The 22846-nt window shown below is 41.0% G+C and overlaps 1 protein-coding gene across 1 annotated transcript in view; it reads right to left on the reverse strand.

Moving 5' to 3' along the window:
- The window catches only part of ST8SIA1 (ST8 alpha-N-acetyl-neuraminide alpha-2,8-sialyltransferase 1), a 136834-nt gene that overhangs the window by 98611 nt on the left and 15377 nt on the right, over window positions 1-22846 (reverse strand). The window contains exon 2 of the mRNA XM_015627953.3: window positions 6493-6637. Coding sequence (XP_015483439.1) covers window positions 6493-6637 — 145 coding nt within the window. The remainder of the gene's footprint in view (window positions 1-6492; window positions 6638-22846) is intronic.

Consider the following 22846-nt stretch of genomic DNA (forward strand, 5'->3'; position numbering starts at 1 on the left):
ATCAGGCTCACCCAAGGCAGTCTGGCTGAGCTGCTTGGCTGGAGAAATTGAGCAAGCCAAGGCTGACCAAAACCCACATCAACAGGGGACAGAAAGCAACTCCTTGGTTTGACTCAGCTCACTTCAACAAGGGCATGTTTCCCATCCATCATTTAATTACTTCAAACTAAACACATTCCAGCTCAAGTTTTTTAGCATGAATTTGATTTTCACCATCAGGTGTGTTTGCATCTTGTCTCTAATGAGCAGTTTCAGAAACACTGTGGCTCTTGCTTAACTGACCAGCCAGAGGAGAGGATGCTCTATTATAGCTTTCCTAACGTGCCACACAAACTGGTCCAATTAAGGAGCCCTTAATTAGTAAGGATGGAATCATAGTGAAGGTAGGGGTTTCTCTTAGCTAAATATTAAGCCACATTTTTTTGTTTTGATCACCCTGATGCCACTGGCTAAAGATTATCTAGGACTGAAGGTGATGCCTTAAGTTTTAGCTTTCATATTATCCAGATTCTGTATTGTGTTAGTATATAACTCCGAACGTCATATAAAGTGTTAGCAAGTTCTCCTCACAGTTTAGTTAGACAAAACAATCTTTCTCCAGCCTGAGAACCAACGACATCATTGCAGCTTCAGGCCCCAAAAATATAAACAACAGTGTATTGAGGAGAGCAAAATGAGAGGATGGGACTTCATAACCTGAAGATGAAATTGTTCAATTAACCCCAATATGTAAACGGACCAAAATTTATAAAAGTGAGAAAACATGGGACCCATTGTCCATCTTGGGTGTAGCCTCAGCCAAGCTCTTGTACTGCCCAAGGTGTATTTTTGAAGGCCTTTTTAATAAATACCTACTTAATTCCTTTAACACTGTCTAGCCTCTATTCTAGGTAGCCTCTTAAGGCATCAAAGGGAAGACTCATGCTACAAAAGAGCACAATTTATCAGGTCTCTACAGAGAATATTTCATCTCCCAGTTTATGAAAGGCACTGTAAAACACAACTGCTTGAACAATAACAGATATATTAGTTGCTTTCCCAAAACGTAACTTTTATTTCACAATATTTAAATACCTCTTCACCTTTTAGTATACAATGTTCTCCACATGTCCAATAACTAATGTTTATCACATTTTCATTTTCAGTCAATATATGTAGCCCAAATCAAGAACAGTCTGCATATTAAAGTAGGCGTAGGGAGCAGGAAAAAAAATGAAGGAAGGAAAAACAACGAAAGGACCAAAAGGGAAAGCATCAAGAAATTTCCCTAAACCCTAACTAAATACAAAGGCAGACAAGGCAGTACTGTTTAGATAACAGAATTATTTGAAATAGAAATCAAAGCTGATTAACAGAATGTCTGTAGACCTAAAATTTATGTCCATATCCAAGACATCAAGAAAAGATGTAACAAATCCATATTTCACTGTATTTCTCCAAGCAGCTATTAATTATAGAGCATTACTGAGAACATATAATGTTAACATGGTAGAGTATGCTGCTACCAAAAAATTAACAGAGCACATCAAAAATCAACAGGAAGGGCAGTAATTCCTGCCTCCTGGCAACACTGCAGCCCATCAGATCCTAGCCCACATTGCATCAGGTTGTTTCCCATTTTACACACAATTTTTGGATTGCCTACTCTAAAATCAGTCCAACAGAGCAGAGTACTTTCACTAAGGTAGGAAACATTGTCCTCCTAAAGGTGTTGACTTTTTTACACAGCTCTAGCTTCACTTTCCACCCTGGATCTGCACAGCAGCTGGCTCCCATCTAACCCTTCCCAGAACCTGCTGCTCCTATACCTCAGCCTTTGCTAGAACCAAAGTGTCACTTCCTTCCTCTGGATGTTTTTCCTGTTATTCTTAGCATGCTGTAAGGGAAAAAGCCTGCAGACTCTACACCAAACTCCCCTTCCCAACCTGAATTTTTTCTTTTCCTGAAATAATTACAAATTATTCTACTTGCTGCAGGCTATAACTGTAAGAGCAGGGAATGTGCTTTGAAACAGCACCAGCAGGATGATACAAAATCTCTGGCTAAATGAAAGTTGTTGTGAGCAATCAAGAGAAACCAAATTAGCTCCCAAAATTTAATAGGTACTCTGAATGAAAAGCACAAATCACACAGCACAATCATCAAATAATACACTGTTACCCAATACAGCATTCAGAAAATCCAGAAAATGTCAGAAAATGTCTCCATTTTATATTTACAATTAGAGCAACATTTTCTCTGCCTTTGTATTAATGGTGGGAATTTAAACTTTAAATAAATATTTATGTGATATGTGTGATTAGGAAAATATAATCTTTCTCCTGATCACAAAGTACTCAGAAACAGATGCCACATTTCCCAAGTTTTTTTGTGGTTGATAGTTACTTCTTTTGGGTCTCTCCAACACCATTTGTGATGACTATTCGTGAGAAGCTCAGCCACTCTTGTAACTGACAGCTTCTGCAAGTGAAACTTTACAATGGATTTGAGCAGCTGAGGAATCATATTTTAGTAATTTAAAATAATGTACTGGTAGTACCAAAACTGCTTCAAGTGAAACACAATTAAACCAGAGATTTTTTTCAATTAATTGTTTTATTTTGCCAGATTAAAAAGTTGAAGTTTAATATTTGGAATGTCTTTTGAAATGTATTCACTCCTTTACGCTCCAAAACAATACATGGCAGAGTGAAAAGTTACATTAGATTTAACTGGGATTTTTAACCTCTTAGGGGATGGAGAAAGGTGACCTCAGAAATTCACTTCAGTTCTTCCTTGCTATAGGGAAAATCAGATATTTGCACAAAAAACCCTAACTGTTGTGGTGAGCAGCTTTTTCCTCCCTAGTGCTAAAGATAGTCTGAAATTTGTTTTTGAAACTCTGAGAAGAAAAAGATAGTAAGGAGTGAAAAATGATTTCAAAAAAACATTTGAAACTGGGGCTTGATGCATTTCAACTCCAAAGCAGATGAGTGCTAGTTCATGTTCCTCTCATATGGTTTCAAGTTACATCCTAGCTATTCATGTGGTTACATCCTGCTTACTCAGAGCAGCTAAAAATGACTGCAGGAATATATGGAAGCCTGGTTTCTCCCATTCCAGTCAGATGGTGAAGGGTGGGAAATGCTAGTCATGCCTTAGGTTATGCCTCAGTGCAATGCTGCAGGACCAGAGCTGATGGCTGAGCTTGCACTCTGTGGGAAGTGTCTCTGTCCCATCAGGGGCAGCAGTCCTGGACACTCACCAACACACACAGTTCTGTGTCCTGTTTAATGAAGGTCCACAGTGATGACAAGATACATTTACAAGTTACCCATGACCTTTAGTGGGGAGCCTGGCTTCTCCTGACCGCTGAGTATTGACCTGTTTCTCTGCAGGAGGGGAAAGATGGTGCAGTCAATGCAGTATCTCATTTCTGCTTCCAAAAATTTTAATTCTCAGAATCAAGGGGTAAAATGACACAGAGGGATAGACTAAGAGGAACTACTTCCAGCATGTGGAATTACTGGTTCATGCAAAACTATGCTACATCAAATTCTGTCCTCATAAACTGAAATGCAGCACTGAATTACTATTTCCACATAAAAGCTTTTCTCTTTTGCAAATTTCTCCCTCGGTGGGTCAAAAACTTGAAAAAATAAAAGGAGCAATATAATCACTCAAAGTCTAAGGAAAATAGAGGCAGCCACAGAGCTGATAAAAAGAAACACCAACAGCTGAAGTATTACATTAAAAAAAAAAAAAAGTTAAAATGAAATGTCATAACACCAGCAAAACCCTTTAACCTCTTTACTTCAAAGAAAAATTGGAAAACTAATGAACTGATACTAAATTTATATTTCCATGATAAAGCATTTTTAGTGGAAAAGCACTCTGTCAGAAAATGCTGACCCAGCTGTAAGAATTTTATCTACAGACTGCTCAGAAGAAAAACTATTCTATTTTGTATTGCTCACATTCAGAAAAAAAGTGATATTTTACATGGTAATTTTGGACATATTTTTGTATAACATGAAATACAAGTTCCCTATTTAGTTTTGAGTTACATTATCCTATACTTTAGTCCCTGGTTCAGGACTGAGGAATCTTCTGAAATCACCAAACTGCTCAAGCCCAGCAATATGGATAGAGCCATTTTTATTTATTCCACAGGAAATATTTGATTATGTTGACATAGCTGTGGTCCTTTACATTCCTGTTACATCCCCATGGCATTTCAGAGTATTAACCATATTTTTTGAGTTGTTTTAAGCTTCTGGATACTTTTGAAAGGAATATTCATCTTCAGAAAAATAGCTTGCAAGCAAGCTAATAACAGACACCATTCTTCAAAGCCAGAGCCTGAAAAATTTAGGCTAGTAATATTTAAAAGCTTAAAATTCAGGCTTGAAACAAAGAAAGAAGTAGAAAAATGTGTTTCAAAATTGACTGCAAATAAATCCTCCTTAGCTTTTAAGCCTATCAGGATTTTGGATGATAAATGCCTACAGAATTCCTCTGGGCAAAATGCATATATAACAGATAAAATTAGAGGCAGTGGTACTTGCAAGGAAAGAAGGAGCAGTAGTGAGTAGCATTTGTCAGAAACAAACTTCCCATCACCTCATTAAAGGGATAGCATTCTAGGGCTGGAACATGATGAAAATTCCCTTTTTCCACCACCAAACCTAGAGCAGCATCTACCCACCCCCTTTGCAGCATGCTTGACAAGTCTGAGGACACTGAAGTCCCAGCTGCTTAGCTGGGACTTCAGTGTCCCCCAGGAGTTCCTTTCTTCAGGACTTACCAGATCTTTACTCTTGATCTGGCCAACTGACAAACTTTTAGAACAGGTCTTAGGATCCTGGGAACCAGTGGAGTTGTAAAAACTGATTTCTCTTTAACCTCTATGAAGGAGCCCATCCAGCATGCTGCTCTTTGCTGTGCAAGGACGTAGGACACCACATCGGCCAAGCAGAGTGCTAGGTTTTAATTAAAAAAAACCCAAATCTGAAATCCCAAGTCCATCACAAAACAGTGAACTCCTTCTGCCAGCCCAGGTGGGGCTTTCCTGAAACCATGGAAAGGACAAGCACACTTTGAGCACCTGTTGTCAGTGTCTTTGTGGTACGAAGTTCACAGCTCTGCAAAGGATTCTGGTTTTCTCCAATAAACAGTGCAATATAGTAGCAGCAAATCACACTAATCATCATGAACAAAATTACAGCTACTGCTCTGCAACACACCATAAATTTCCTATAAGCCTCCAGAAAAGTTCAGTCCAGGTGTTGGGAAACCCCTTTCCAGCTGTACTGCAGGAAAAACCCACTTGCCAGGCAGGTTTCAGCATCTACTTATTTGCTGAGCTTGCTGGGACACAAAAGCTAGGAGCAGGCTGGGGGAGGCAGAGGTTCATCATCCAGGTCATGGCAACAGGCACAAGTCACAAGATAGAGGACCTGGCATCCTGAACAACACACAGCTGTAACAGAGCTCCTCTGGATTATGTCAACACAGGGGCTGCTCCCATCTCCTCTGCTCCACACTGCAGCTTCCCCTCACTCCTTCTCCATTAAAAGCAACTCATTCAAAGTGATAATTTTGTTTTTGAGATCTAAAAACTATTAAAAAAAAACAAAAACAAACCCTAAAACTACTTTGATGTTTTATTTGCAGGATGAAGTTATCAAGAACTCTGCTACACATTTAACTGAAACAGCAACAAATGAGAAGCCCTGCGTGAATGACTCAACACTGGGAGGCTGAATAAATCCCTATTATCTTGAATTTGACTGATTAAAGTAGCATGTAAATCAATTAATAAAGCCAGAAGTTTGGCTTTAAGTGTGTAGCCACATAAAATATTTGTACTCAACATACAAAACTCAATATAACAAACTCACTATTTAGTATCAGTTCCTGTATTATTTAAAAATACAAGTAGCAGCCTAGATCAGTGTTACATATTTCCAGCTCTCAAAAACCCTGCACTTAACTGAAAGCACCTTTGACAGACATTAATAACCAACCACTTCCAACATGCAAAAATACAGCAAGAATCAACAAAGTCAAGCTGGGCTTACACTGTTTGCCATCAATGAACTTCATTAACCTGGAAGTAACTTGGGACACTTTCACACAGAACACTGTCCCATCTTGGCTACACAGCTCTGAACTGAAACAACTGTAGGTGAGGGAGCAGGGTCACTGTGACTGTGATCCCTGACTGAAATGCAGAAATCACCCTCTTAAAATATCCAGAACTAAACATTTTAAAAATCAAGACAGGTGACCCAATTTCATCCCTTGTGTACATCCCAAAAAAACAGCCAGGGAAGTATTAACATTCATACAACCAAATTTTTCCAAATGTGGAAAAAAGCAGATGCTGTTTGGTACTGAGAAATTAAGATAAAATTTCTTGATGACCCTTCAGTCTATTTATACTCATTTATATCATGTTACCATTTAGTATTTTAATACTTAAAATGGAAATTAAACATGGTTACTAACCTGTGGGAAGAGAGAATAAGTTGCATTGTCAATTGTGACAGAATATAAAAATTCCCCGTCAAACCAGAGGTTCTTTCCCATGGGGGAATTCATCTTTGTCATAGCAAAGAGCTGCCCAGGGTTACAGCATTCTTCCAGCAGCTTCCTGGAGAAGGGAACAAAAGAGTAAGCAGTATTAATTGGAGTCTTGTCACACCTTTGTTAATCATCACCCCTTACATCTGTGTTCCTGCTACTCTCAGTGCTCCAAAGCCACACTTCCCAGCCAGCACATGAACCACGGGACTCTTTTTTACTTACAGAAGAGCCAGAAAACCTGCTTTTATTTCAGAATAACTTAGAAGTAGACAGGAAAAAAAAAAAATATCTAAATTTTCATTCAGACTGACGCAGAAGCAAAACCAAGATTCAGCAAAAGTAACTCCATCCTGTATAGCCCATTTTAATAGATAAAAAACTGGTCTCCAGCACATACAGAAATAAGATAAGCTCCTTTGAAAATTTGATCCAAGGTACATAAATATTCAGTTATTTATAAACATTATTTATGAAGAGCAGGCCTCCTAAAACCCCCCAGTTACATACATGCTTACATATATACAACCATACTTAGGTATGGAAATTTTGGTGCCTCTCTTTAGTTACTGAATGTCCTTGTGCTACATTTTCAGCAGTATTAAGAGCCTGCTTCCTAACTGAATGCCAGCTTGAATCATTCCAGTATGATGGAGATTATATATAGAGAGAGAGAGGCTGTACTCGTTAGTGTCCCCACTGAAATTCCATATCCTCTTACTCCCTCATTTCCCAAAAATACTACTCAGCCTGAGTAGAAATTGGAGAGCTGGTGAGGTGGTTGAAGGTTGTCCTGAAAATTCTGTACCACAGCAAACTCAGCAATTAATATCCTAAAATACAGAATGATGAAAAGCTCTAAAGGTCCAGAATATCCTATCTTTCCAAAGTCTAAATGGCACTAGGAAAGGTGATGCTCATGGATGTATGTAAAACACACACTGAAGAATTCTACCAATACAGTGCAATATTACATTATCATATATGCTCCTCATATATTTTAAAGTAATCCCAAAGAGACTGAAACCATTTCCAGTGGCTGCACAGGAGCTGTAAGCAGAAAAACATCAATTATTTGTGACTACTAAAATGCTTGATATAGCTGTTCTCCTCTGCAAAAGAGGAGATTTTATTCAAAAACCATAAAATTATTCACAGAAATTTAAATTTTAGCATTTTTTTAAAGTTTTACTGCTACTTTTCTTCTCTAAAAATTGCTATTTGAAGAAACATTATTTTTCCCTATCAAAAATTGATTTTGCCATAAATTCATAATTCTCTGCAAATATGCATTATTTTTTAGACACACTTCAACTTAAGTAACAGTAAGTTCCCTGCAACAACTTCCCTAAGAATGTGGTAGAGTCCACAAGGCTGGAGATTTTCAAGACACAACAGGACAAGCTGCTGCATATTCTCATCTAGGTTTGATTCCCACAAAAGGTTGGAATAGGTGATCATCTGAGGGCCCTTCCCACCTTGGTAGGTCTGTAATTCTGGAACTGGTGGTTGCAGAGCTGGTTTGTCTCCCTCTGAGCAGGACACAGCAATGTGTCAGCCAGAGCAGAGATTCCCATTCCAAGAACACCAATGGCTTTATCTACAACCATCAAGGAAAGGCTTCACATCACTCTCCTGCTAAAGCCCAAATAAAGGCTTCATCACAGAACTGTGAAAAACAAATTACAGGAAATTTGAAATCTCTCATTGAATAACCTTTGCAAAACAGTGTAAAACAGGCATGGAATATTGTCCCAAATACAAGATTTGACAGTGGAGATTTTTCTGGCTGTCCTCAAACCAGTTTATAGATTTTAGAAAATTGTTTCTCAAGTGGAAAGAAAATAATTCTGCATATTTTTCTATCCCCACAGCAACTCTTTCAAAAAACGTAAGTTAATCCAAGATCAACTGGAGCCATTTGTTACAAAACTGTGTAACAAAATTAAAATTTTCTTGTGAAATTCTGCAACTCACACCTGCCCTGGAAATCTGATCTGAGCAAAAAGCACAAAGAAATCCCCAAATAACTTAGTGGAAAATTATCTAGGGAGTGTTGTATTTATTTATTAATGAATCTTTTCTTAGCCAGGGTAGACTAAAGAGCTAAGGAACATCTCTTCATGCAACTCCTGCCCTATTTAGATAAGATACATATTCCTACTCTTTCTCATCCCCTAAAATACCTTCTTTCAGTTCCCACTGAATCCTTCACTAATAAACCTATTATGAAAAGCAGCAGAGGTCTCCTGAAAGGGCCACAAATAGGCAAGGCCATTCATTCAAGAATGAAGCTGTGTGTATGAACACAAAAATCTTGTGCACTCATGTGTGTTCTCTGTCAGAAAAGAATAATTATTAAAAGCCTTTCTGATCCAAATCCCAAAGTTACAAAGCACAAAAAGCTTAATAGGAAAACCATTTAAAAGCAGAATGGATTCAAATACAAACCTATAGCAGGATACTTTGCAGGATCAGGGAGACTGAACTGTTTGCTGAGTTTGATTAAAATGTACAGCATAAATGTTATGATAGAATTTGCAGAACTGCAGCAGCTTTTAGCCAGGAATCTCAGTTCACTGCAAGCATCCCTTCACTCAAACAACCTAAAAAATTTGCTTTTGATTCAAAGTTCTCTCCAATTCAGAGAAGACCTTTATGTGAGAGGACTTAATAGTGGGATTGAAAAGGCACTGGAGGCCCTCATATCCAAGACTACTTAGGGGAAAATTCCCTTCTTGTGAAAGAAGCGGGAGAATCTTACTTCAAGCCCCTCAGATTTCAGCTGTAATTGGACACCAGGCAGATCATTAAGGAAAAGGCAGCCTCAGCACTGAGGTCTTAACCTGAATTCACCCACAAAACTTTAATAAAACTCCCAAACCACTTATTCTTCACCTTAAGTTAACAAACTTTGCAGTCTGACTTCAGTTTGCAGACAGTTAATGCTTAATCATTTTGACTGGCTTGACTCAAGTCCCAGTCAGTAATGACACAGAAGCTATTCCGAACATCCCAAATGCTGCAAACATAATATCTAAAAGAAAAAATGAACAATTCCATGGCATGGGTTGTCAGCCAGGGGGTCACAGCTCTTTAGCTGTCTCGTCTCCACAGGTTTGGGGGGAAGGGGGGAGGGCGTGCTGCCTCCCCAGCACAGCACTATTTCTCCAGCTGCCTTGGGATGCTTTCCTACAGGGAGCATGTAAGCACCACCAGCACTGTGCGAGGCAGAGGGAACAAAATTATTTCTCTCAGCTTTTTCCTTTTAAATCCATCTAAGTGAGATGTACTGCATTTATGTGAAAAAGATCACATTGATGGGGAGCCACTTGTCGGGCAGCAGCAGCAAGAGGAAGGCACCTTCACAAAGGTTCTACAGGGAAGTGTTCAAAAAACAAGGATGATCCAGAGCACATGGATGGGGAAAGGACAGAAGAGACTACAGCTTGATGCTGCTTCTGCAGGTCCCAGCAAATGCCAGCAGTCCCCTCACAGAACAAGGGCATTGATTCAATCATTGCACAAAAATGTTAACGTGAGACTTATTATTTCTCTACAGTATGGCTTTAATGGAGCATTAAAATTATTAATAACTGAGGCTCACATCCAAGTTTGAGACAAAAATAATTCATGAAATGAATTACTTTAGTCAGGCTCTGGTCAGCTGCCTGGATTTAGGTGGCATCATGCTAACCTTGATCTGGTGGCTGCAAAAAGGAGACAGCATCTGACAGCACAGCCTGATATAAACCTTCCCTTTACATGGCAGTTCCTATTTGCGTCAACTTCTCTTGTTTTGCTTTGGGATCAAAAGAATCTGAGGACCAGAAAAAAAAAAAAGCATCAGGATTTGGAGTTCTGGTTGGTGTAAAGACAAAACCATCAGAACTTCACTCACAAACAGGGTTTTGTGGAGCTGCTAGATTCCATAGCACAGGTGTTTGCTTGGGTTCACTAGGGAAGACTTGAACAGATCCATTTCCCTGCAATTTATTACCTGGTTCCATCTACATACCTCCCAGCAGAGGCAGGAAGATCTACTAAGAGCCTCGTGGAGTCATCAACTAAATCAACACCATTTCCCAGCATGTGCATCCCCTACTGGAAATACTTGAGGGATTAATATCAATACTGCCTCTGAAACACATCTGGCTTGATCACCTCTAGCAGTCTGAAATTCTCCTCATTATGTCTTTCATGTAACATTTCCATAAATAACAAATTCCCCATGTTTTTGCAATAAGTTTTGGTGGCAGGAGAGAAACCAAGATCACTGCTTAATAATATATTGTCTTTAGTAACCCTGTTCAGAGTCTGATTTTTTGGCACTTCAGGTTTTGGGTGATTTTTCAATTATTTTTATTCCCTCATTTAAGAGATCCTTAAAGAAGGCTGCTGAAATTTCAGCCTCCCCTCTGATGAGCAAAAAGGTTGGAATTTCTTGCTATGAACTAAGCTTTTTATTCTTTCCATAATGCCTGTGGCTATTCTCTCTTTTTCAAGATCCACCCCTAAGTATTTAATTCTAAATAAAACCTGGAAATATTATTCTAGGGTAGCTACCCCCCTGCCAACTGACCTCTCATTACTCATGCATCCCATGCCATCCAAGAACAGACAAAAAAATCTAGGCTCATATATCCCATCTCCCAGAGTAGGCAACAGCCAGTCCCTGCAGCTGTAAGAGAGCCCTCTCAAACACCACATAATGGCTCTACTTGTGGTCACTTTTTGATCCAAGCTGTCAATCTGGGAATTTTACGGCCCTACAGAATTCTACAAATCCATTGTATCACTGGTTCTACTACAATCAGTGAGCTTGGACCTGCAGCTGGCATTTGGCTTCTGAATATTCAGTGAAAACATTTTTGGGTTTGGTCACACACATTGAATTTCTCTTTCCTAAAATTCTTTTTTCCTAAAAAGCTGAATCTAATACTTGTAACTGGGAATTAGCTTGAAGAATTCACTTAGACTTTGAGATTTTCATGGTGTTTAAAGCACCTCGCTACTCCAGGCGTACCACTCCACTCAAGATTAAATTGAAAATTATCCTCAGCAAAACTGTTCGGGAATATTATCTTAAAACCTCCCTCCTAAGAAAGATAACTTGGACAAGTAACAAATGAGAAAGAGAATGAACAGTTCAAATTCAAAGATTCTGAATACCAGATTGGGTTTTTGGGACAATAGTCATAGCTGAAGCTCTAGCTATTGTCTTTTTTATTGTCTCTAGCTATTTTCTAGCTAATTAAGACCTTTGCCAAATACAACATCTAAGTCAACATCAACATTGCTGTGCATAGGTTCACTTCTGAAAATACCCAGTTACCAAAGCTTGAAGAACAGGTCTAAATGCAATGAAACATAAATATGAAAAGAGCGGATACCATACAACAGAACAAAGAGAATCTGATTTACTCTCCAGTCAAGGACTCTGCAATATGGTAAGATTTTAGAAAGACTAAAGTCATGACCATTTTCCTCCTCACATTTTTTATTATTATATTGTTTCTCAATGTGAAACTTTCAGCCTATTTCAATGCCACCTGCAACAAATTCTGCTGCATAAATAAAAAAATATCTTTTTTTATAAGGAGATCATGTAATTTTTCTCCAACTTCCTCAAGAGTGGAAAGTTATCAGGACAATAAAAAGGTTGCAGACAGTAAATCATGCCTGGCACTGCAACCTGCATGACAGGAAAGATGTTGCATTGCAGAGACCACAGAATAAGGACAATTCATGAAAAGCACCTTCATTAGCTTAGCAACAGAGCTGCTGTGACTTTTTAAAGCAAGAAATTAAACTAGAAATTAATGATAATTTTTTACAAATTGCTAAATTAATAGTTGGGGAGGAAACTATGAAATCAAGAACTTGTGCCTTTTCTGCATCATCTGTATCTTTTTAGAATTTTTTTCCAGGCTTTTTGAGGCACCCAAAAGGGAAACAAAGTATTTTATTTAACCGGAGAATATAATTTTCACTACCTACTTTGATTTATCCAGAGAATATTTGGGTTCTCATTACCTACTTTAAAATCACCAATCTGGTGCCACCCACGCAGTAGAGTTCACAGTTCTGTTTCCCAGACTGCAAAATGAAAAGAAACAGGCTGTTTTTTTCATCCTGTGGGATGATATGGTTATTCTTGTTGCCTTGGCCTTGAACAAACAAACCCTGCTGCCTTCTAGAAGGTAAAATCTGAGCTGTCAGTCATTGCAGCACCTCATCCTAATCTCTGACTGATTTTCTTTAATTCTATTTTTTTTTTTAATATACAAGTGATACATTTTTTTCCAGACACATTCAAAGTGTCATAGAAAATGGGAGATTTGATTTTGATTGTACATTTAGGCACATTTAGATTGGAGAAATACAGACAAGGCCAAAAATTTGCCACGGACTACCTTTTTGTTGAACAATGTTTGTGAACTAGAAAAAAACAGGATATAAAATGGAGAGAATTGTAATTTTTCAGCATGAAGAAAAGGTTTTGATGTGACCTAATCATGGCCTTCTGGTGCCTGAAGAGAGACTACAGGAAAGATGAAGAGAGACTATTACCAAGGGCCTGGAGTGACAAGACAAGGGGGAATGGTTTCAAACTGACAGGTTTAGATTAGATATTAGGAAGGAATTCTTCCCTGTGAGGGGCATGAGGTCCTGGCCCAGGTTACCCAGAAAAGCTGTGGCTGCTCCACCCCTGGAAGTGTTCAAACCCAGGCTGGATGGAGCTCTGAGCAACCTGATCTACAGGAAAGTGTTCCTGCTTATGGCAGGAGAGTAGAAAGAGATGACCTTTGAGGTTTGTTCCAACCCAGGCCATTCTGTGATTATGTAACTGAGTGAATAAAAGTCTAGCAGATCACCTGACAAACTTTTAGCTTACCTTTCCTCCTGCCAATTCTTTTACTTAAATATGGAGCAGCTTTGATCTGAAAAGCTACTGCAACACAGAATTGTTCACTTACTTTCAGAGAAACACATTTTGATTCATGCAAACTTGTCTCAAATTCGTATGTACAAAGCCTGATTGCAAGCTTTGAAATACAAATTACAAGGTATGAATTATAGAGTATGAATTCTAAGACTTGGTCAGATGAAGTTTTTCTGAGGCTCTCATATCAGATGTATAAAAGAGTTGTATTAAAAGGAAACCATCACAAATTATGGCTAGCCAATAGCAAAGACATCCAAATTACTCATGCAGTAAAATCTACTGGAATGCAGGATGTCTCTGAGCTGTCTGTATTGTTCCTAACCACATTCGCAACCACATCCAGGAGACAGCAGCAATGACTTGACATCTCACCTGGGAACTGCAATGCACAGCCACATTCCCTGGAGAAGTGAGGACCTCGAGCATGAGATCCAGTGATGGTTTCTGGGTGGCAGACAGAAATCTCACACAATGCTGAAATTCAGTGGCACTGCACCTTTGCTCTAGTAACCACCAGCCCCTAAATACAACTGTCAGAGAAGACACAGGATTCATTTACTCATTTACAGTATCTGAAATACAAACTGAGGTCACTCCAAGCCTTCCTCATAGAGAGCACACCTTTTAGGGTGGGCTTAATCTCTGACTAAACCCCTACCTCCTCTGTAATGACCATAAAAGAACGACTGCCTTAGATAAACACATCTACATTTGATAGCTTTATTCCAACCCATGAAGCCAGGCCTGCTGCTCCAGATCCTGGGAAGTCAGTGGAGGCTTCTGCAGCAAAGGTGAGCTATGAGAAAGGGACAGTAACTCTTCTGCTTGTCTACAACATCCCATGGAAAGATCCTGTTTGCCAGCAGCCCCGTCTGATGATTTTTCATCTCTGCTTACATATCCCTCACAGTGTCAGAAAGATGAACTGAACAGCTGTACTGACGGGTGATTTTGTTACAGAGAATTCAGAGGCAAAGGGGAATGGGGCAGGGGAGGAGATTAATTGCTACATGTGCTATCCTTTTTTTTTCAATCTTATGTAACTGGCAGGAGGAGAGCAGTTTTTACAGATATGAGGTGAAATTAATGAATGCTGTCTTACAAAACAGCAGAACCATCAACTGAGACACAGTTACACTACATGAGGTGCTGCTGCAGGAGGGAAAAATTAATTGTTCTCACCACTTTCCTCCTTCCTTCCAACAAAATTGCTGCTTGCTTTGTGCCACCACAAGCACAGGGAATATTTGGCCTCAACAAGGGCACAGGGTGGCTATTCTCTTCCAGGAGAAGGAGATTCACTAAAAATTAATTGAGTAGCTCTAATCTTATATTTGAGCTTGCACTATCTAAAGTGTTGATAGGTCCCGCCTGGATCTAAGTAGTCAATTATCACACCACAGTGACTTTTCCACCTGCTTCTGCAACCCAGAGAAAAGCCCTGAAAGCAATGCTCCTTGCAAAAGGGCCCCTGTGCTCCAATCCAAAAAAGTCCATAGAGTGCTTTTCACATCATTTCACTGAATTCCATCAATTCAGTCATGCCCCTTGATAGAAGGTGAACTAGACAGAAAGAAAAAAATTCCTTCATTACACAGATTTCCTAAAAGCTGAGACAACAGAAATGAAGAGGAAAGGAATTCTCCTGCACTTGTCACTCCAAGCTGGTTTTGATGCAAAAAAAAATAGATGACCCAGCAGACATTGCCTATACATGTGACAGAGACAAGAATATGTAAAAGTATCACAGGAAAAGGCATGAAAAACCAATATATTTTCAAAGGCATATGAAGCTGCACATCTAGAGAAAAGTTTTAACCCATCAAAGATCTATGAATAGATCTGAAGGAACAGAATGAAGGAAGCTCAGTTTTGAAGAGAAACTTGTTTCTGTTTCTCAGAAACTGCTTCCTACACCTCATAACTACCAATTGTTTAGGAGGTGGAATGAGTTTTGCCTGGTTAGGAAGCATCCATCTGATGCCAGCCAGCCAGCAGGATGAGCTAATCGGCCAAATAGGAGGCCAAACAAAATAGGAAATCTTGGGCTTGACCTCTTTCTTTTATCCACTTTTTCATTAAACTGGTAGGAACTCACTACCCTTAAGACTTCTATTACTCTGTTTAATTTGGATGAAATCTACCAATGAGAGAAAATTCTTAAAGTGGGTGGATTATTGTGGGAACCAAATTAGCTGGCATAGATAAAATCTTGGACCTGGTTCCTAACATGGAGAGAATAAACCTGAGGCCTTGGGAGGCAGGGTGCTGGAGGAATGCTAATGGAGTAATTCCATAATAGGTCATGTCCCTGGTCCATGTTTGCACTTGGACATTTGCGCTCAGATCCCCCTTTACACTGTGAGGTTACCCATGTCCCCGGGTCTTTGGATGCAGCCCCTCACACCATGCAGTCTCTGTGAACATTAAAATCTATCTTTGGGCACTCCATCGTACCCTCCAGATTTATTCTGCTACAGTCAACCCGGCCGAACCGGGAAAGAGGTCCCACAACCCCACCACGACACGTGGTGCCCGAACAGGGACATTCTCATATTGAGAAGAACTCCAGGAGACTCGGTTTTGGCAAACCAATAGTATTCTGCTCTGGAATAAACCCTCAGGCTTGACATGGAATCGAGCAGCCATCGGAGCACGACCAGCTTTCTCAGAGGACCCCTGCAAGGAACGCAGGTGAGCAGAGGAAGGGGACACTTTCCCATCGCACCTACCCCAACTAGGAGGGTACATCCCCCCCGACCCCAGTTTAGCAGGATGGGACTAAGGCTGTGCAATTTAGAACGGGAAGTATATGGACGATTTAGAGTACTTTTACCAAACCATGGGAAGCAGGTTGGAAAACGCAAGCTCAAAACCCTGCTAAAGTTGGGTCTTGCGAAACTTCCCGGCTGCCGCTGACCCGCACCGACCACGCCGGTGCTGCCGGCTCCCCACCACAGCCCCAGCCGGCTCCGCTCCGCATGGTGCTGCGGGAGACCGCTCAGACTGCGGCAGCTTTCCTGCAGGCTTTTGGGACACAGTGGGAAACAGGCTGTGTGACTTAACAACGAGGAGGAACCTCCAAGACCCTCGCTTGCTGCCTGTCTTCCGTGCGATTCTCGAAACCTTTGGGAGCCAAGGAGATAAAGCGGTGAAATTCCAACTCCACCTCCCAAGCCCGGTCTGCTTCTTACCCCTCCAACCCTGGGAGCGGGACACGAGATCGGAGCTTGTTAGAAACGCAGGAGCCCATGCAAACCCCAACTCCTGCCATGCTGTGCTCCCCTCCTTCTCGCCCCTCGGACTGCCCTGGAGTGGAACACGGGGCCGAAGGGGCCATTACGCTCGGAGGAAACACCGGTCCGCCTTGTTACTCCCTTACTTCGTATTCCCTTCTGCCTTCTATACCGAAAGCTCAAGATGGCTCTGGCCACGCTATCTGGGACTCTCGGCTCCCGTCCCCCTTCTCTCCCCCAGCACCCCTCATAACCTATTGCCCCCAATTCACTTGAAACAAAGCCGGCTAACGACGCTGCTCCTGCTCTGAGGGCACCCCAATTACAATATCTCAGATTTCCTCAGCCAGCCGCACCTCAGGATCCCCTCTTCCCTCCCTGAGCTCTGTCCCCGCTCTCCTCCCGCCGGCGCTGCTTGTCCCCCTCAGAGCAGGCTGCGCAGGGCCCGCTCCGCTCCCGGCCGGCCCTTCAGCCCCGAGCTGCGCCCTCCTGGAGGGAGTGGATCAACGCCCACCCCCAGCCCCGCTCTCCAACACGGCCCCGGCCATGCCCGCGCCCGCACGGCCGATGCCGGGGTCGGATACCAAGCGCTGTCACTACGCATCCAGAAGCAAGGGCACTGTTTCTGTGAGATGGGGTGGGGGGCAGGCCGGCGCGGGGGTCACCGCCCGGCCGAGAGCCGGCCCTGCGCTACGGGCAGCTGTGGGTCGGCGGGGAAGCTCCAGGGCGGGTCAGGGCGCGGTGTGAAGGGGGGCTCCAGCTGCCCCGGCCCACCGTGGCCACTCGCTTGCCAGCACTGCGGGAGCCCAGGGTGACTGCCGCGGAGATGAAAAACATTTAAAAAACTCCCTTTAGTAAACTTCTCAAACCTCGGTCACGACAAAAGGTTCTGCCATTGGTTTCTGTTGTAATTAGCAGTGCTAAAACATTGTCCTTTCAAATGTGCCTTGAATGTGTAATACTGTGTAATCTTTAAGGATCTTGATTTAACTTAATAATTTTTCCTGTATAAAATACACAGCAACTTTCCGGGTTGTTTTTACCCTCAAAAGAAAAAGAAATATTAAGGTCTTATTTTCCTCTTCCACAAATTTCATCATTTATGGGATTTCCACATCTAAAATTAAGGTTTGTTCTCAGTCATTTAAAATTTTTGTGAACATATTATTCAAGGATGGGAGTTGTTGGCTATTTCCAGTTTATCTGGCAAAATAACAAATCTAGGCAAACCAGTCAAGGGTACAAATAATGCTCTAAAAGCTTAGAAAGATATTGAAACAACACTAACAAGAAACCTATTAAACATGCAGAGTAAAGCCCAAGGCAACTTCACTGAAACATGAAAAAGTCCTGAAAAGAAAGCAAACACAGAGATACTGATTAGGTTTAGCAGAGAAAGTGTTTGTGCAGTTAGATAACAGCTTTTAAGTTTACAAATTTGTGTCACCTCTACAGGAACACCAAGAAGCTCAACGGAGAAAGCCCGTGAAGAGCCTGCTGAAAAGACACCTTGAAGCTTGTGGATATTGTTACCTCCTATCTGTTGCTGATTAATACCACCAGTTTCTTAGCTCTCTAAGCATTATTAATTTTTAAGTCCTAGCCACTGGTTATTCCACCAGACATGACTCCTGAAGGATCCCTGCTTGCTGTACCCATCCTAGTCCAGTGATTCCCTGTTACGGTTACCATCTGGGACATTTCTTATTTGCAGAGACAGAGCATACCATCACCCATTAAAGGGTGGAGCATGTAGCTTGGGGAGGCTTACTGTGCTAGCATCTGAGATTGCCATAATTCATGACAAAAAAAATTAGGCATAAGAGATTTGTCCATCAATTCAGATCAGATTGCAAAGATGAGTTTAACTTTTGGAGCAAAGGACAGAGAATAGCAGCCTCGATATTGGTGCCTAGGGTTGCTGCAGCAAAATCTTTAAAAATGTTGGGCAATCTAGGGTGTTGGCTGAGTAGGCAAACCAATGCTGACTGAGCTATTGACAGATGTTGATAGCATCAAGCATGCCACCCTGCAAAAAGGAGCTGCAACAAACATCCTGCTACTAGCCCAAGGACATGGTTGCGAGGATTTCAGAGGCACGTGCTGCATGAATCTTTCAGATCAAAGTGAGTCCATACACAAAAGTATCCAAATTCTCAGGGAAGGAGTCAAGAAATTGCAAATAGATGACAGTGAGTGGTTCAATGGACTATTGAGAAAAATGGAACTTATCTAGTTGGACTCTATCTTTAGTCAAGACAGGTTTACTGATTTTTGTAGTTGTTATTATTATGTTTATGTTGCTACCCTGTTTTTTAAGTTGTCTGTTAATGGTTTTTCAGAAATCTTTATTGAAGGTCTTTCAATTCAAAGACTGAGGCAGGTGTGGGAACCAAATTAGCTGGCATAGATAAAACCTTGGACCTGGTTCCTAACACAGAGAAAATAAACCTGAGGCCTTGGGAGGCAGGGTGCTGGGGGGATGCTAATGGAGTAATTCCATAATAGGTCATATCCCTAATATCTGTGTTTGTAATTGGACCTTGACCCTCAGATACCCCTTTACATTGTGAGGTTACCCACACCACCAGGTCCTTTGGATGCAGCCCCTCAGACCATGTGGTCTCTCTGTGAACATTAAAATCTATCTTTGGGCATTCCATTGTACTTGTCCCGATTTGTTCTGCCACAGCTGACCCGGCCAAACCAGAAAAGAGGTCCAACCATGACAGATTATGATTTGAGATTCCAGTTATATCACATTTCTTACTAACTGAAAAGGGGAAAATAATCCATAAATGCCAAAAAGTGCCTTGCTTTAGCTTCCTTGAAATGGACACTGACAAAACAGTGTGCTCTTTGTTGCTTCTGTACACTCAGAATTATACACTAGTTAAGCTGTAATAGTCTGATTTTGGATGAAAGCCAGGATTTAATGCATCACCAAGCACTGACACTGGACTTCACTTACAGCCCTAGTTGCTGCAACCACCATCACTTCTGTAAACAGCTGATCATCAGTTGGCTGAGGATCCAGAGATACTTCTGAACTGAACTGAATTCAGTGGTCCTTCAGATGGCTTCTAACAGATCAACAAGAACAGTAAAATTATCACAGATTAAAAGAAACGTTTATCTGAAACACACCTTGAACTTGCAATTCCTCTGCAGTTAAAAGCTTAGTTTTTGAAATTTTGCTAATGTGTTTCAAATCTTGCCCGAGTGCTAGGTGCTATAAAATCAGCTTTATTGATGCAAACACTTTACTAAAGGCACTAAGTAGATTAAAATAAAGACCTATCCAAATTGGAAACTCTTTTTATTAGAAACTCCCAATTCCAAGTCTTTTCACTCTTTTAGTGAAGCCACAGAAAAAGGTTAAATGGTAGTCATCTTGCACTCATATTGAACTCCATCACAGTTGAATTTTTTTGCCTCTTTACAGACTTACTGAAATAAGATCTCACCAGCTCTGGGTTGAAACGAGTCTGTTCTTACAGGGAAGATCAGCTGAGATGCTTTCACAAATCATCTCCAGACAACTGTTCCGAGAACAAGAGGCCATATACCCTGTCTCTCTTCACATCTTTCTCTCCTATAGGCCCAGTGAAACCCAAAAATCAAGTGTTTTGGTGATCATTAAAGAGTGTTAAGATGAAACAAAAGCAGAAGGAAATGCTGGATCACAGGATGTCTTTTTGCTACTCTCCTACTGCCATTCCCAGTGGCTGAGTGACAGCTGTGTGTTGTATTAATTGATTTGAGATAGTCAAAGCTCCATTTTGCACTCAGGAAAGTGATATTTCTTTTTTTTTATAAACATATCTCAGTAACAAGATACTGAGATTAATAATAAATTATGAATAATAAATAAAGTAATACTGCCTTACTCCTGCTAGCTCCACATTAGAAAGGACAAAATGCTGATGCAGAAGTAATCTATTGCCATTTGGTCTCAACAGTGCTGCCAACTTGCTAACACCTCTCTGTAAAATGCCTCTTGTGATTACTTAAAACATTCTCAAACCTTCTGTCCAATGCTCACTATGGCAAAGAAACTTCAGGTTCTTTCAGTCTGAGTCTCTAAGAGGAGGTGGGGAATAGTCCAGGAGATAATTTCTGAGTTTCGTCCCACATCATCTGATTTCTGAGTCACTCCACTCCTTCACTGGCAACCTAACGTAAGCCAAGTCCCTCTGGACAGTCACAGCACCAATCCACTGCTCACCACAAACATCCACTTGGATTCCAGGATGTATAAAACACTGGGAATTTCCTGGGTCAGACTTAAGCAGTGGGGATCTACACTCCTTGTTTCATCTAAACATGTAATCCGCATTTCTATTAACAGCTGCTTCCAAAGGACATGAGGAGGTTTATCATCTGAGCTATTCCAGACTCTAAAAAGAGCTGACAGAACTTCCCCCAACCCACAAGAAAAAATTTTCCAGTGTAATCAAGGAACATAAACCTGGCTTTCATCACAAATATTCACATGGCACTGAAAGAAGAGTTTCCAAAACTCACACTTCCAAAACTCCCTGAAGTTCACAGGCACCACTGCAGCTTGTCAGGGCTCTGAAACAGTCCTTATACATTATATATTACATAATCCAAACAGCTTCAGTCATCAAGGTCATCATATATTCACAATTTTCAACCCACTGCATACTGTTTTGCCATTATCATTTATCAAATGATATTTGGCAGCACTCACTACGAACAGGGAGTTTCACAACACACCACAATGTTTAGTGGTTCTGGGGTGGGGAGGTTTCCTGTGCAGACACGGAAAAAGCAGAAGCAGAAAACAGGGAGCTGGCAGTGAAAGAGAGGTGAGCACAGGATAGGAAATGTCTGAGTCTATCCTAATCTAAGCAGTTTGCTGTGCTCTGTGCTGCTGAGAATAAATCGGGAATGCACAAGCCCCATTATCCAGAGCAATCAAAAAACAGCTTTCTAGGAGATAAATGTGATTTATGTACTAAGCTCTTATAGGCCTGAAGTCCTGGCAGAAAATGTAATTTATCCAACTTCCCCCTCTGCCCAATGTGGTGGCCTTTAACAAGCTAACACTCCATGTGAGATTAGAATTCCTAAAAGCCTGTCAAGCACAAACCACAGAGATTACTACATGCTATGACTCCTACCCATCTCACCAAAATGTTTTCTTTTCCATCCACCTCTCCTGCCTCTGCCATCTGTCAGACCTGCCCCCAGCTATACAATCACATCTCCCCTGCACAGGCATGAGTGAGTGGGTCTGGGAAACTCTGGGCTTCCAAGTGCTGCAGAAAAGCCGCTGGAAATGATGAGTTTTACTTTCCCCTCCTCTTTCTGACTGAGCTTCCCATCCTTTATAGACTTCTTCATACTGAGAGAACCCAGTTACAGGATTCATTATAGTAAAAGTAGTAGACAAGGAGACCTGTTGCTGTTTAGGGAGCTGCCTAGCATACTACAACAAAGCAAAACATGCCACCTTGAAATGCCTGCAAGTTATATATACTGCAACATTATGAAATTCTAAATAAAAGCCAAGCCTGAAGAGTTTGATATACACAATATCACAGGAAACTATTTTGGGTTGAAGTACTGTTGAATTCCTAAGTTTATTAGCTGCCATGCTCCAGTTTTCACAGACTACCCATAATTCAAAGAAATCTAAATATTAAAAATACTTGAGCTAGGTTCTGAAAAGATCCGAGGGAGGAATTTATAAGCCAGCTCTTTCAAACAAGACATAAAACTCACAGCCATGAAGTCTCTCAGGCTAGTGTATCTAACCTGAGTTTACTTTTACCCAGGAATCCCCACCCTCAATTCCTGAAGAATTAGGTATAGTTCTAGGAACGGAGACCTCCTTTAAAAGACTCAGGGAAATCCCTGGATCACAAGTGCTGAGTCCACTTGTATCTATCTCCCTGACACCTATAGGAAGGGCAGCACAGTGATTCAAGCAACCTGGGAGATTTCTGGAGTGTGTCAGGGATAATTTCTGGTGCAGGTATTGATGGGTCAGCTTACAGCTGAGTCTACTATTCACTAACAAGAAAGCCCTGATTAGGGATATATAATCAATAAAACCAGTGGC

This window comes from Parus major, chromosome 1A (genome assembly GCF_001522545.3).
Source record: "Parus major isolate Abel chromosome 1A, Parus_major1.1, whole genome shotgun sequence".
NCBI lineage: Eukaryota > Metazoa > Chordata > Aves > Passeriformes > Paridae > Parus > Parus major.